Source organism: Myxocyprinus asiaticus, chromosome 32, assembly GCF_019703515.2.
Source record: "Myxocyprinus asiaticus isolate MX2 ecotype Aquarium Trade chromosome 32, UBuf_Myxa_2, whole genome shotgun sequence".
NCBI lineage: Eukaryota > Metazoa > Chordata > Actinopteri > Cypriniformes > Catostomidae > Myxocyprinus > Myxocyprinus asiaticus.
In genome coordinates, this window is record NC_059375.1 from 34,789,337 (window position 1) to 34,806,173 (window position 16,837).

Here is a 16,837-nt window from a genome sequence, read left to right on the forward strand (position 1 = left end):
AAGATGGAGATTTATACTAAAAAAGGACTTATTTTTGATCCGTCTCTCACCCAAACCTGTTATATTGCTTTAGAAGACATGGATTTAACCACTGGAGTCTTATGGATTACTTTTATGCTGTTTTATGTGATTTTTGGAGATTCAAAGTTCGGGCCACCATTCACTTGCATTGTAAGGACCAACAGAGCTGAGATCTGCTTCTAAAAATCTCAATTTGTGTTCAGTAGAAGAAAGAAAGTCATGCACATCTGGGATAGAATGAGGGTGAGTAAATGATGGGATAATTTTCATTTTTGGGTGAACTATCCCTTTAACAGATCATTAATGTACATTAAAATAGTTAAAAATGCCATAAAAGTTTGACGATATAAATTTAAATATTAATTATTTGAATGTACATGAGCTATATAATTTGTATTAATGACTTGAATTGGTACTAAATTTGTAGATATAGATGTTATGGCACTCGGAAAGTATTGCGGTGCATGTTGCATTGAAATAAAATCAGTGCTGGTGCCTCTGTCTAGCATGCGGCGTTATGATTTGTAATGGTTGTGTTTTGACATGTACAATTTTGATTTTATCAGATTGAGCTGGCCATTCTGCGGTTTCCCTATGAGTCATGGGGAACGCCATTTCAGCAGCTCAAGCAGGTGGTGGAGGAGCCGTCGCCCCAGCTGCCTGCAGACCGCTTCTCAGCCGAGTTTGTGGACTTCACGTCACAATGGTGGGAGATCATTTACAAACAAACACACATACACATTTAAAAATCTAATAAAATGTGCTTGAAGTTACTGGAGTGTTGTGGTTCAAAGTCTTTCTTGCTGTTTACAAGCAATCTGACATTCTCAAAAAAAACCCTATATTGTGTATTTTAAAGTCAATGTGAAACGGCATATGCATGCGACCTGTTTAAATCTGTAATCTAATGTTTTTCTGAGTGAAACAGGATATTCAATAAGGAAAAATATAGGGCGGGACTTGATTTTTTCCATTGATAATTTATTGGAGTGTGAAACGTGGGCATTCCATTCTATAATGGAGATAGTTGGAGGGCCAGGGTTTAAAGTTTGAGGGACTTCTGATGAATCCAGTTGAAAAGGTTGTTTCAGAAGTGAAGGAGGTTGTTTAAATTTTATCAAAAATTACATAGACCAAAAAAACAAAAACAAATTTGTTTTATTTTTTATTTTATTTTATTTATTTTTTACTTGGAGCAACGTGTACCAATGAATTATGCACAATAAACCAGGCCATATGTATTAAGGGTCCATATTGATTTAATGTTGACTTTAAAATACAGTTAAAAGCTATACATACTGTAAGGGTGTATTCACTGAACATATTTCAGGTTAGACAAGTCAAATGATTAATCGTATGCATTCCTGTTCAGTTCAGCCAATGAAACCTATTCGGGACTAACTAGTTTTTAGTTAGTCATATTAGTCCATTAACACAAGATGTTTCCTTTGTGACTCGCATGCGTGGGATGATCTCAAATTGAGCTTCTGTAGAATAGCATTTTCTGCAGAACGTCGCTGTCATTGCATAGTTTCATAAAAATGTCAATACTCTCATTCAAATCTGTGGTGTCAAGACACATACACACTCTACACATACCTTGACACTGCATGTGTAGCAGGAAAGTGAACAGGATGCAGAAACCCTGATTGCATCCTCTCTTTCACATTGTTAGGGGAAGTACTCGTGGCCGCAGTGTGCTACATTGAAGTTTCTCTGGGTGCTGCAGCTGTGTCTGTGTTTTCCATTTCGAAGCGTGTTTCTAACATGCATATTTCTGTTTTTATCTGGTTGTGTTTCAGCTTAAAGAAAAATTCCAAAGAGCGGCCAAACTATACAGAACTAATGGTAAGTTTTATGCTGAGTGGATTTTCTAAGGTAGTACTTTGCTGGTTTGGCCTTTAGATGTCAGACTTGCTCTATTGATGCGTTTTTGCCAAACCTGCACTTTGAAGCTCATAGTGATATACACAAGAATGGAGTAGCTGATGCTGTTGGGTAGTTTACATGACATGTCAAGCATTAACAGCCGTATGACCTGCTATACTTTATTTGGAACTATTTGAAATGAACTATTTGGAAGAACACATTTTTCTAATTCTTGTGTTTTCATGTTTTTTTAAAAGCACATTAACTGAGAGACTAGATAAAATAATGTTACTTTTAAACATTTGTTTGCAGGAGTATGCAGGCATGTAAATTAATTGGCAAAAAAAAAAAAAATCTAAAAATGTTTTAAAAATGGTGGAAAAACTTCTTACAGTATTTAAAATAAGAACATATATATACACACACACACACACACACACACACACACACACACACACACACACACACAGTGGGGTCCAAAACTCTCAAACCACTTGTGAAAAGCCTTCTATTTTAGTTTTCTTATTGCAAGTTATTTTTATCAGCATAACAACTTGAAACATCTTGAAAATTAACATGAATTTCTTAGTATTTTGTATCTCCCCATTTGCTTTAATGACAGCATACACTCGAGCTGGCATGGGCTCCACAAGTTCATGCAAAACCTGATGATCCAGCCTATCCCAGCATGATTTGAGAATGTTCTAAAGAGCATCTCGTGTGCTTCTATAGCTAGGTTTCTATTCAGATGTTTCACATTGAAGTGCATTTCTAAAAATTAAACAAAAAAACATGAAAAAAATCATTGCACGTTTTCATCCTCTATGTCATGGGCATTATCTTGGAAGCCCTTGATGGAGCAGCTGAATGACCTCCTTGCTTTGGTAAAGTTGTATTTGTGATATTGGAGAAATTGTACATCTTTTTATTAAATGCTGCAAGGAGACGGCAAAGTATGAGTGTAATATCTCATATAACGAGTGCTGAAATGGCTGCTTTCCCCCATATATCGCCAGCCTCCGTGTACCACTTTAACAGCCAGCTGTGGGTTATACACTTCCGGCTGTCAAGATTTATGTTCGAAAAATTGCTTTGCTGAGAGGAGCGGAAACACATACCCAAATGGTCAAAACGTGTCATGATTTTGCGAATAAGCTGTTTCCATCACTTTAATGCGCATTTTGAAACTCTAGAAATTTGAGTTTACGTGCATATCAAGCGTTTCCGTTCTGGTTTTCTTAAGCGCATATTTTACATTTGCATAAAAATAGTTTATAAAATAGTAGTGACGGAAAACCTGGAAATATTTGGGGAAAAAAAATTTTAAACCCCCAGACGTGAAAAGTCAATTATATAGTCAATATAAATGTTTCTAGTTGTGCTCAGCTCTATAATATTTAATTGGCTAGAAATTGCTTCTTTACATTTTTAAAAATACTTCATCAGAAATCATGAAAGTCATGGAAGTTACTGGCCAAAAGGTGTTGGAAACCCTGAATGTGGTCTCTTTTTTTGACCCCACTGTATATAAATGTTAACCTAAAATCTTGATGCTAAGAAAAAAAAAATTCCATGTTAAATTGTCAACTCTGGTACACTCAGCTGTTTTGAAAAGTGTGTATACACTAAATGTACCTTTTCTACGAGCACAACAAATGACAGTTTTGACCTAATATTAATAATTAAAATGTTTTCCACACCCAGCAACATCCCTTCTTCACCCTCCATGACTCCAAAGATACAGACGTGGCTTTCTTTGTCAAGAGCATCCTCGGGGACTGAGACCGTCCCTCTCGGCAAAACAGACGTATTGCCACAGGAGGAGGGAGAGATTGGACTGTTTCAGGAAATAAAAGCACCAATAGCAAGACTGTAAGACACGCCCACCTCAGCTGCCAGCAGTGCACATGCACTCAAGAGGGGCTGGGGGACAGAAACTGAGGGAGGCGGGGTGTTTCTTAGCAACATACGGGAGTAGGGCATGGGACAGGAATCTTAGTACGTGTGTGTGCATGTATGCGTGTGAGATTGTGTGCGTGTGTGTTTGTATGTGTGAATTAAAAGCCTGCCTGTATGTGCATACATGTGCATTTAAAAGGTTTTACAGTCCCAAATCTGAATTTCATGTCACAGCTAATCTATTGTTCAATCGCAGTCAAAACTCCGCTTTACCTCTCAATCCAAAAAGCAGTTTTAGCATCAGGTGAATCTGTTATAGATGTCTGTTGAGTTTTCCCCAGTGGCACTTCAGTGTATTCTAAGTATTCAGAAACGTTACCAACAATGTCCGGTTCCTCAAAATAAAATGAATTAAAATAAAAATACAGGGTGAGTGGTATAGATATTTATCCATTATCTAGATATGTATATATCCTCAAAGATATTTCTTGAATTTATTGAATGAGTACATGAGGAAAATATGCTCTGTTTGGCTGTAAGGAGTGATGATGATAAAAAATAAAATAAAAAAATATCAGATCAGTTTTGAAATGCTGTCAGAATAGTAAGGGTTTAGGAACTAGGCCCACAGAGCTGTCCCTGAATTAAATGCTAAAGGGGTAGTTCACCCAAAAAGGAAAATTCCTTCATTTAATCACCCTGTTGTTACAAAGCTGTATAATTTGCTTAATATAGGAAATGTTAGGCAGAATCCTCAGTCTCGGTCACCGTTCACTCTCATTCTATGGAAAAAAGACAGAAGAAAGAAGGCCACAGGTTTGGAACGAAATGAGGGTGAACAAAGGATAACATAATTTTCATTTTGGTTGAACTGTCCCTTTAATAGCCAGAAGTGAAGAGCTTTGCTTTGCCTGCAAGGCCTAAATGCAGTGGTTGGTAGCAAACACTGCTTTCCAAATACCCTCCATGAACTCTGTGTGAATGGGTGTATGTATGTGTGTGCTTTATTTGCTACTTGTCTATACCAAGGTAATTTTGGGGCAAAAGATATCTTAGTCTGTTGGCTACATCTGGTCCTCTCTGTTCTGAGCCAATCAAAAAAAAAAAAAAAAAAAAAAAAATTACTATTTTCAACTGCAATCCAACTGGAAATTATAATATTATTATTACTATCATATTTTATTACACACACTGCGTATGTATTACCGTAATGAGGTGTTTTGCAGTTTCTGTACGTGTTGTAACTGCTGTTTTTCTCATTGGAAACTTGACAATTTCTTTTTAATTTTAAGATTGTGTGCAGGAATGAGTGTGTTTAAGTGAGAGCATGTGCGTGTACATGTATGCATGTGAGCATTTTTATATGAGTCTGAACACACGTAGCTGACACTTTCAAAGCCTCACTGTGACTCGGAAGCCTGATTTTGTGCCTCTATAGAGAAAAAAAAAGCAAAACAATTCACCTACAGTACATTTAAATCAAACTACAAAACCCACGCTGCTTGTGTCACAAAGACATGCTTTGCTTTCCTCAGGCTTTGGATAGTGGTGAGGGGTCTGATGCTTCGCTTTCTGGGCTTCTGGTTTTAATCTCATTAAATTCTGTAAGATGGAGATGATGTATGTGTGCATGCACGTGTGTGTGTGTGTGTGTGTGTTTTATCTTTTTTTTTTTTTTTTTTTGGTTGGTCTTTTTTGTCTTGTGACCACTGTACACAGAATGGATAACACTGCTGATTTGCCTGTAATCGTTATATTGTTTGATTCAAACATAAAGGTTCTCTTATATCTTCGCTGCTTCTTTTTGATATGGGCAATACGTTAATGAAATCAGTGTTTTTGGGGCCAGTTCATCCTGAAGATATCCACTCCCATGCAGTTTGGTTTATGACTCAGTAAATCTATATGCATTATATTTGTGTACAATAGAAATGTATTTTCAAACTTCAGAAAAAGTTGGTTTATCTGGGCGTATCTTACAAAACCTGTTGAGAACATATCCAGGTTAATGTTTCACCCTAAAGATTTTTTTTTTTTAATTCAAAATTACATTGATGAATAGAAAAAATAAAAGGAAAAAGATTTTTTTGCTTTTTGACATTTCAGCACATTCAAAACAGAATTTTCATTACTGTCAAAAAACCTCATTAGTGAAAAAATGTTTCTTACTGTAATGCAAATAGAAATATATTATTTTAAAGTACAGTGGCAAGAAAAAGTATGTGAACCCTTTGGAATTAGCTGGTTTTCTGCATTCCACAGCATCTCTATTGGGTTAAGGGCTCTGAATAGGCCACTCCAAAAGGTGAATTTTCTTTTTATGAAGCCATTCTGTACTGGATTTACTTTGATGTTTAGAGTCATTGTCCTGCTGCATCACCCAACTTCTACCTGACATTATCCTGTAGGATATCTTGATGCACTTTGGAAGTAATTTTTCCCTCGATGATGGCAAGTGGTCTAGGCCCTGAAGCAGCAAAGCAGCCCAAAATCATGATCCTCCTTCCACCGTACTTCACCGTTGGGAAGTTTTCATGTTGGTATGCGGAGCCCTTTTTACGCAATGTGTAGTGATGCGTGTTCTTCCCAAACAATTCAACCTTAGTTTCACCAGTCCACAAAACATTTTCCCAGTAGCGTTTGGCAAACTTCAGGCATACAGCAATGTTTTGTTAAAGTAGCTGCTTCCTTTGTGGTGTCCTACCATGGACACCACATGGACAAACATTGTTTAATGTTTTCCATAAAGTAGACTCATGAACGGAGATGTTAACCAGTTTCAGTGGTTTTTTCAAGTCTTTAGCTGTCAATCAAGTGTTCTTTTTTACCTCATTGAACATTCTGCAGCATGCCCTTTGAGTCATCTTGGCTGGATGGCCACTTCTAGGGAGAGTAGCCATAGTACTAAATTCTCTCCATTTATAGACATCTTGTCTAACCGTGGACAGATGAATATCTTAGCTCTTCAAGATAACTTTGTAAACCTTTCCAGCTTTACGCAAAGAAACAATTCTTGAGTGTAGGTCTTCTGAGAATTTATTTTTTTTTTATTTTTTTTTTTTTTGTGAGGCATGATCCACATCAGCAGATGCTTCTTGTGATTAGCAAACTCAAAATGTTTGTGCTTAGTCAAAGTTGCTCCAACCCACACCTCCAATCTCATTTCATTAATTGGATGTCAGGTTTGCAAACTCCTGACTAATTAGCTTTTGTTGACATCATTAGCCTAGGGGTTCACATACTTTTTCCAGCCTACACTGTGAATGTTTAATGTATTTAATATGTACAAGAAAAATACAATAATTTGTGTGGTATTAGTTAAAACAGATGATCAAACCAAATTTTAATGCAAATGTATACATAAATGCATGTAATCTTGCCACTGTATTTATATATCATGGTAGTATTTGTTGTACTGCTATTATGCAGGCTGATTAAAAAAAAAAATAATTGTATTACAGTAATTTGTTAATGTAATACATTAAAAAATAATTACCGTAATGAGAATGTATAGAGAATAATTAAAGAATTAAAGGAACTCGAGTAAAATGTTGGAACACATTACAGTAATGTTCATTTAATAGGGGTGCTTAATTGTCATAAATAAAAATGAAACATGTATATATCTATATATAAAATAGGTTTCTATATATGATATATTTCTTATTTATTAGAAAATTATATTTTGAAATGTGGCCTTGACATGTTTTTTTGAGAGATTCTCCAAACTACCCATTCAGGTTTTGTGATCAAGAATATTGCAAGTAGAGTTTAAATACATATGCAAAAAATGAGAAAATTAATGAACACTGAAAAACTGAAAAATGCAGGGACTAACTTAGCACTTGACAAACCTTTCTAGTTGTTCTGGAAGTTTCTGTCCTCTGCTCAAACAGATGACCGCTGCATGCCACCCAAATCTTTCCACTCCGTCTGTTTCATTCATCCATATGAGCATTCCCAGCCATCATGTGTTAAAGCAATAGATTAGCTAAGTGGACACCACCGTGAGATGACAGTACACGTGATGACATTAAGCACAAGCCCTTTGAAAAAGATGACTTCTTGGCCTGTGGTATAAGAGACATCTTTCCTGTTCATTTTTCATTCATCCCAATTTCTTCTCCCTTGTGTGAGGTTATATCAGTTCTTTGTCATTTTATGTCACCTTCTCTTTGCTGAAAGATTTAGAGTTAGAATGTCTGATGATTTTTTTTTTTTGGTAATCAAACATGTCTTGTGACTCAACGTGTCCAACCTAAAATGCTCTGTGTGTCAAACTATGATCTATTTCCATTCATTTACTCATTGTGACTAGAAGTCAACCTGAGCGTTCAAGGAACATCATGCAATTCTCCTCTTCACAAGTTGTCTCATCCAATAAAAGTATTTTTATAGGTGAAGCATGCAAAATTTGTGGAGTTTGATATACAAGTTAGATTTGAGACTCAGGAAACATGTTTTAGGGTGATTACATTCAATTTTTTTTTTTTTTTTTTTGTTGCAAAGTTGTGCCATAAATTCTGATATTACCGGTTTGGTTTTGCTCATTGTTTCTGTATACCTTTAAATCTAGTTTTAGGTTCTTGATTTGGGTTTAAAAACCCTCTCTGTTGCATAAGCATTAATTTTTATGTTTCTTTGTGAGGGCCGGTTGTATATATCCTTTATTAATGAATGCAACATCAAACGAGATGCAGAAAATAGTTCTTTTATCAGATATCCACAAGACATCATAGAATTTGTATGCTTTGTGTTTGACCCTTTATGCCTGTGGTTTGTCTTTTCCTTCTATTATCTATTCTTTGACAGGAAAATGGCTAGCTGCATATCATGCTGTAGATGTCAAAAATTGTCTCAAGGAGGTGTGTTTACATTTGATTGTTAATTAAAGGGTTACAGCCTTCCATGTGAGTGTGTCTCTATTTGCCAGCTCTATACCCACATGCTGATTTAAAATTTTTTTTTTTTTTTAGCATGTCACCTGTACAATACAATGGAAAATGTGTCTCACGTGCCATAAATCCAGACTGTGACATTTCGGTCTGTGGAGTTCTGCTTATACCAAATGCTTTTAAGAAAGTGTGATTCAGATGTGTTCATCTCCTCTTACTAGAATATGAGAATAAGACTTAATCATAGAGCTTTGCATGCACATTTATGTGACTAATCAAATTAATCTTCGTATCTGAAGAATTCAAGGAAATGTGAGGACATGTCTATTCCTGTTCCGATGCCGTAAAAACCTGGTGGGAAAATCACTACAGATTAGGGGCTGCAGTCGTCTCCCAAATGTACTGTCTATAGGTTTTTGTTTTGACCAAGGCTAAAATGGTAAGTTCACCCATTCACATCATTTACTCATCTCCATATCCTTCCAACACCGAATAATTTTCTTCTGTGAAACACAAAAGGGGAATCTGAACTTCTGTTTTCCATTCAAGGAAATATGACTGAGATATGAGTAAGGAAGACTGAAATATAAATTGTACACTGATAATCTTCCCGTAGCTCTCAAATCTCATTTGCGCTAAATTGCCATATTCGTGGTCAGTCAAATGACACACAGGAATCAATGCTGTTTGCCATGACATCAAACCAGGTGTGATGTGTCTAAAGACTACATTTTTTTATTGATCACAAGCACAAATTAGATTTGTGAGCTCTGGCAGAGAGGAAAAATATAGGCGAGTAAAGGTTTACATGTGCACAAGTTGTATGAACTACTTTTATTTGTGCTTTTTGTCCTTTTTGGTGCTCCACTTAAGGGCAGTGTACATTTTGCCTAACATCTCATTTTGATAACATCTCACAGAAGAAAAAATTATAATTGTTGGAATGACAAGAAGGTGAGTAAATGATGAATTTTTTGCTTGAACTGGGCCTTTAAACTTGAGCTACAGTTAAAACATTTAGTCAAATCCATCTCTAACACCAAATATCCTTGTGTGTGACAGTTTGTGCAAAGTATACAGCATGTGGAAATCGGCAGTAAATGCACAGTGTGTTTGAGTTTAAGCTGCCACATTTTTGTGCTCATGCAGGCATTAGTAAAAAGTGCAAAGTGAGTTTTTTGCTTGAGGACCTTGGGGCCTTTTTTTTTTTTTTTGCCTTTTTGTTGAGCCTTTTTTTTTTTTTTTTTGCAATGCTACTGTGCAGTTGAGCTGAGGACGTACTATTATTCAGCCAGATCTGGGGTTGATGCTTTAACATTTTACCCATGGGTATGCCACAGTAGGAAATAAAATGCAGTATTCCCTCAAAGTTTTCTCTTAAGTGTTTTTCCCCCCTCTCGTTCGAATTGCTGTAAAAAGAAGAGTTTTTCTCCATGTATTTTCTCAGATTAATGACTGTTCAGTAATTAAAACAGTGATTCTCAGTTGGTGGGTCACAGATCTGTTCTGAGGGTTGCAGACAGCATAGGGAATACATACAGTAATACTTAAAGAAAATAATAAAATACATCATTGCACAGTATAATTGTGCAAAATTAGTATAGCAATAATAATTAGGCTTTTCAGCTTTTGAAAGGGAGGAAAAATATATTGCCATTTTTTGTATTGTTGGCTGTACATCCGATCAATGCAGTATTTTGGAAACTAATCTGTCACTTGGTAGAAGTAAGCCAAATTAGATAGAGGCTAGCAGGACAGGTTGCATAAACTAATTAATAAACAAAACTACACAGACAACATTAAATATGGGTTCATGGGCAAATCACACATCAAAATTGTAAGTTTTCCTGTTATCATGTAAATAATTTTGCATGTTGATGGGCCAACACACACTCACAGCGAAATCGTCAGGATTCGTATGACTTTTCTAAATTTGGCTAATTTGTATGATATTGTGCGACTCCCTGTCCCTCTAGTGAATCCCTACGACTTTCACTAGAGCCAATGACATCGCTGGACATCATTTCCATCTAATACGCGACAATTACTTGCTTGTCACACACAACAGTTTCTGATCATGTTTACACACTCTACTGGTTGGTTAAGTTTAGATAAGGGGTTTGGGTAAGGGCATAATATTAATAAGTATGCCCTTAACGCCTCGTGTGTGGAACTCACGCTTCCGCATTAGACATCCGGGAATTTGCATGTGATGAAGTCGTACGAGTTTATGCGAACAACATCGTGCGAGACCATACGAAATAGCCAACTCATAAATTATGTACGACTATTCATGACATCGGGTTGGATGGGCCTATGCAGTTCATGGTAATATCAATACTATGTTTGGTTTAAAAGAGATTTTAGTTAACTATTGTATAAACCATATTGCTACAGTATCGGGTCACCACGTGAAATTTGGCCTCTGAACCAAAATGAGTTGGGGACCACTGATTTAGAGGTAAATGTATTTGTGAATATCTTGGATGGCATTGACAGACTTTGAGAGAAGTGGGTTTTGATAGGGAACATTTGACGCATGGCTTTGCTCCAATGTTTAATCAAAACTCGGGCTTTGACAGACTTTTTATAGCAGACTGAGGTTTAGACTGCAGTCACGTAGCATTGTGAGCTAGTGTATATAGTGAGAGGGTCAAATGAACTCTTTGAACTTGTTGAGCATATTACACATATTAAAGAAAGCCAAAAACAGCAGACGACAGACAAAACATGCCAAAATAAAAGCCTGCCTATCCAAAAACTCTGATGAGAAAGATTGAAGATGACCTCATGTGGCCCCTATTTACGGCCACCTGCTTTGATGCGTTGTGTGTTTTGTCGCACATCCCTCCCCCCGTGATCTGCAGCTACATATTGTTCTGTTTGGATAGTGGTATTTAAAGCTGGGAAGAACTCTACTTTAAAGCCTTTGTTTTAAGGTATCCTTAGATATTTCTTCACACAAATACACTCTCTCACATCTCACATCAACTCCCACTAAAGAAGGAGTGGAACTGTTCAATGTTGGAGACCTTTACTTCCAGTTAGACAAGGCTAAACAAAAATATGCATGTTTTGTATTTAAAAATATAAATTTTGATGGATTTTTGGGGTCATATTGTGGTTAAGAGGGGTTAAATGGAGCTCACTCAGAAAGAAAAGAAAGTGTCTGTGTTTGTGTGAAGAAAATCTTGTAGCTTCTTCCTTACCTATGGTGTTTATTATTATGTGTTGCTCATATATAAACATCTGTTTAATTTTATTGATCGGCCCCCTTTTTTTAAATTGATAATTTGAACTGGGTTATAGGAAAAGCAGCCAACAAGGGGGCAGCATACATACATAGGAACTCCTTTCATATAATTGAAAAAGCATTCAAGGTGGCACCTTAGGTTTTTTTATTTTTTTTATTTTTTTATTTATTTATTTATTTTTTTTGTCACTGCATGATTCCCATACTAATAATAGCGTTATTATATTGTTTTAGTTACTTAAATTTGAAGTCAGAAGTTTACATACACCTTAGCCAAATACATTTAAATTTAGTTTTTCACAAGTCCTGACGTTTAATCATAGAAAACATTGCCCGTCTTAGGTCAGTTAGGATCACTACTTTATTTTAAGAATGTGAAATGTCAGAATAAATGTAGAGAGAATTATTTATTTAAACTTTTATTTCTTTCATTACATTCCCAGTGGGTCAGAAGTTTACATACACTGTTAGTATTTGGTAGCATTGCCTTTAAATTGTTTAACTTAGGTCAAACATTTTGGGTAGCCTTCCACAAGCTTTTCACAATAAATTTGCTGGAATTTTGGCCCATTCCTTCAGACAGAACTGGTGTAACTGAGTCAGGTTTGTAGGTCTCCTTGCTTGCACACACTTTTTCAGTTCTGCCCACAAATGTTCTATCGGACTGAGGTCAGGGCCACTCCAATACCTTGACTTTGTTGTCCTTAAGCCATTTTGCCACAGCTTTGGAGGTATGCTTGGGGTCATTGTCCATTTGAAAGACCCATTTGCAACTGAGCTTTAATTTCCTGGCTGATGTCTTGAGATGTTGCTTCAATATATCCACATTTTCTTTCCTCATGATGCCATCTATTTTGTGAAGTGCACCAGTCACTCCTGCAGCAAACCATCCCCACAACATGATGCTGCCACCCCCATGCTTCATGGTTGGGATGGTGTTCTTTGGCTTGCAAGCCTCACCCTTTCTCCTCCAAACATAACGATGGTCATTATGGCCAAACAGTTAAATTTTTGTTTCATCAGACCAGAGGACATTTCTCCAAAAAGTAAAATCTTTGTCCCCATGTGCACTTTCAAAACTGTAGTCTGGCTTTTTTATGGCAGTTTTGGAGCATTAGCTTCTTCCTTGCTGAGCAGCCTTTCAGGTTGTGTCGATATAGGTCTTGTTTTACTGTGGATATAGATACTTGTCTACCCATTTCCTCCAGCATCTTCACAAGGTCCTTTGCTGTTGTTCTGGGATTGATTTGCACTTTTCGCACCAAACTACATTCATCTCTAAGAGACAGAATGCGTCTCCTTTCTGAGTGGTATGATGGCTGTGTGGTCCCATGGTGTTTATACTTGCGTACTGTTGTTTGTACAGATGAACGTGGTACCTTCAGGTGTTTGGAAATTGCCCCCAAGGATGAACCAGACTTGTAGAGGGCCACATTTTTTGTTTCTGAGGTCTTGGCTGATATCTTTTGATTTTCCCATGATGTCAAGCAAAGAGGCACTGAGTTTGAAGGTAGGCCTTAAAATACATCCACAGGTACACCTCCAATTGACTCCAATTAGCCTATCAGAAGCTAAATGGCTAATTGCCTAAAGGCTTGACTTGACTTTCTGGAATTTTTCAAGCTGCTTAAAGGCACAGTAAACTTAGTGCATGCAAACTTCTGACCCACTGGAATTGTGATAGAGTTAATTAGAAATGAAACAATCTGTCTTTAAACAATCGTTGGAAAAATTACTTGTGTCATGCACAAAGTAGATGTCCTAAATGACTTGCCAAAACTATAGTTTGCTAATAATAAATAATCTGTGGAATTGTTAAAAAATTAGTTTTCATGACTTCAACCTAAGTGTATGTAAACTTCTGACTTCAACTGTAACTATAATTCTAAAATGTGAGAAAATATTAATAATAATAATAAAGAATGAATAGTGGTGTCCATACTTTACTGGTAGTGTAGGTACTCTTTGCTAAATACACTCTGATAAAGTTACTTCAGTTTTGCAGTGAATCTTCATTTATTTTCAGAGTAACAGCTGTTTTGGAATTTTCCTTTTTGCCATGAGACCTGTTTACCTACTTGGCACTGGAGCGCCAACTTGTTTCCTCTTTACATATGAGAATTCACAGTCAGAGGGGTCATTAAAAAAAGACATCCAGAGGAAGTGTTAAAATATGTTCTGCAAAGCTTTGTTGTCAAAGCGTGTGGATAATTCCAATCAGTTTTTCAATTTTCACTATAAATCTTGACATTTGCAGTCTCCTTGGCGGTCACGATTTCAAGCTTGATTACACTTCCTAGCGCCATCTAGTGCTCTGCGCATGCATCAAGCACTAGGAAGTGTAATAAAGCTTGAAATCATGATTGTACCTAGAGACTGCAATGGCAAGATGTACAGTGTAAATTTGTTACATTTTGGTCTGTTCTTACCCAAAATTGACTGGATCGCTTCAGAAGACATGAATTAACATACTGGATCCATATGGATTACTTTTATGCTGCCTTTTATGTGCTTTTGGAGCTTGAAAGTGTTGGACCCCATTCACTTGCATTGCATGAAGCTACAGAGCAGAGATATTCTTCTAAAAATATTCGTTTGTGCACTTATGTCAATTAAAAATGTCTAACAAATGGCAACTGCTTACAAATTATGCTTGATCTTTACCTTTTCTGTGTCATTTTCCCAAAGACTTTTAACCAACTGGTGTCAACGATTTTTAATGGATGAAGTCAGTTCCCACCGGTGTCCTAGCAAAGTAACCACAGGTGTAGTTCATCATATTAACCAGAAAATTACCAAATACATTTTGCCTAAATATAAAATTATAATTTTACATTTTATAATTTGAAACCTAACAAACCTCTTTTTGAGAAATATTTTTGCCTGAAATACCTGAGTTTGTGCAATAATTCTTAAAAAAAAATTTTTTTACACTCCTAAAAATCCTTGAATTAAAATAAAATACATATATTTGAAAATCTGAAATTAAACTGAAAAAAAAAAAAAAAAAAAAAAACTACAACAAGTGTAACAACAGGCAGTGCAGTGTTTGGGGCCCGGGGTAAATGACTGCAGGGGACCCGATAAAAGTGGGAGGTAGAGGGTGACAGGTACTTTGCACAAACAGTCACAGAATGTAAACAATAACTAAACAAAATTTAAACAAATATAAAATATAAGAAAATAAAATACAAACTTATATTACACTAGTAGACTGTTGTGATGACTGAAGCTACATCCCCCTCTCTCTTTGAATACATATAGACAGAAGTCGCTTGTAATAAGAACCTAGTAGGAAGTCCATGGAAATGTGCAGTAATGCCTCACTTTTATCTCCACAAGGAAATTATGGTGCTACTCTTTCATGTTTTTGCTAATTTTAGACAGCACAGTTACAGAATGAAGCGATTTTTTTCCACAAAAGGAAGGACTTTGATTCCAGTAACAAGGCCACTTACTCAGACTATCATTAAAAGCAAAGGATATGCACACACACACTCACACTCACACTTATCTCTCTCACACACACTAACACAGACTCTTCATATATGAAGAGGTGACTGAGAAAGAATAATTGAAACCCAGTCTGGAGGGACAAGACCGTTCACCATCCTAATTCATTTCATTCCCACTTTTTGCTCAGGAGGCATGAAAAACCACACACACACAGCCCAAGGAAGAGGGGGTGCTGTAACAGGATGTTGTTTAAACTTCATATCCTGTTTTTCCCTTTTCCCAACAAGCAACTCCGCTGCAGGTGCAACGTGCCAAATCATCTCCATCCACCCCTTTGTCAATTCATGCATGCTCTTTATCAACAACACACATACATCTTTTGCTATCTCTAGCACAAACTCACACCAAATCCATACAGAAGGGCTTCAACAGTACATCCACTTTTTCAGAAGTCTGGATTCTGGAAGTATTTTATTTCCAATTGATTATCTCCTTAGGGATTTCAAAAAACAACTTTCTCTTCAATGGTGTTCATGTATCAGACTAACTAGCCCCAAGTTGAATTACAACATTTCAAATTTAAATTCAAAGGAGAAAAGTACATGAAAATGTGAAAAAGACAAAGGGACTTTCTACTTAGGCAATGCACTACTCATCCCATGAAGTGTTGCGAATTACACAATTAAATAAAAAACAATGGTACAATCTACCATGAAAATAGCCATAGAAGCTTACATTGCATTAAAAACAAACAAACAAATAAAGTAAAACTATTGACTTTTTTAGTATAAAAACAATATATATATATATTTTTTTTAAACTGCGAAATATTCAGTAATATACCATTATATTTAAGTTCTGTTTTTCATGGCAATATCAACTTCTCTGATTGGTGGATCTCTCTTTTGGATAATGGGTAGTGTAGTTCTTTACAGGAAATGTGGCTACTACACACAGTTAAAAAAAAAGTTAAGACTTCACTGTAAAATTGTTTCTATTTAATTTATAAAATTGTTAATGAAATAAATTTTTATGGGTTAGATCAGGTCGAAAAAGTTCCTTGAGGTAACAATTGCAGGTTACCATAATTGTTGAGGTTTCTTTAGAAATTATGGTCTGTCTTTAAAGGTTTTTACATTATTGCTAAAAATCTATTTATTTTTGCAGAAAATTTGACTTTTACTCCTGGAACGCTGATGTTGTGCTCTATTGCTAGTAAATGCTGTTACGTAGATGCTGTTGCATTTATAAGAAACTTATACGTGAATTCGGCATGTATGGCAGGGTTTTTTATTACTCTGATTGTTACCTTATGTAAGGTCCTTATGTCATATCTTATTGTGCGAATATTAAATATAGCCGCTGCATTTTTAACAATGTCCCATCAACATAAGTCTCACAAGCCCCCAAGTCTTTCTCAGCCCTCTTTTCTGTTTGAGCGGTC

General features: G+C 36.1%; 1 protein-coding gene across 1 annotated transcript in view; it reads left to right on the forward strand.

Moving 5' to 3' along the window:
* LOC127423123 (dual specificity mitogen-activated protein kinase kinase 6-like) overlaps positions 1-8,032 on the forward strand; it is a 38,811-nt gene extending 30,779 nt beyond the window's left edge. The window contains exons 10-12 of the mRNA XM_051667196.1: positions 588-727; positions 1,824-1,869; positions 3,595-8,032. Of these exons, the coding sequence (XP_051523156.1) occupies positions 588-727; positions 1,824-1,869; positions 3,595-3,672 (264 nt within the window). The 3' untranslated portion in view covers positions 3,673-8,032. The remainder of the gene's footprint in view (positions 1-587; positions 728-1,823; positions 1,870-3,594) is intronic.
* Positions 8,033-16,837: the final 8,805 nt, after the last annotated feature.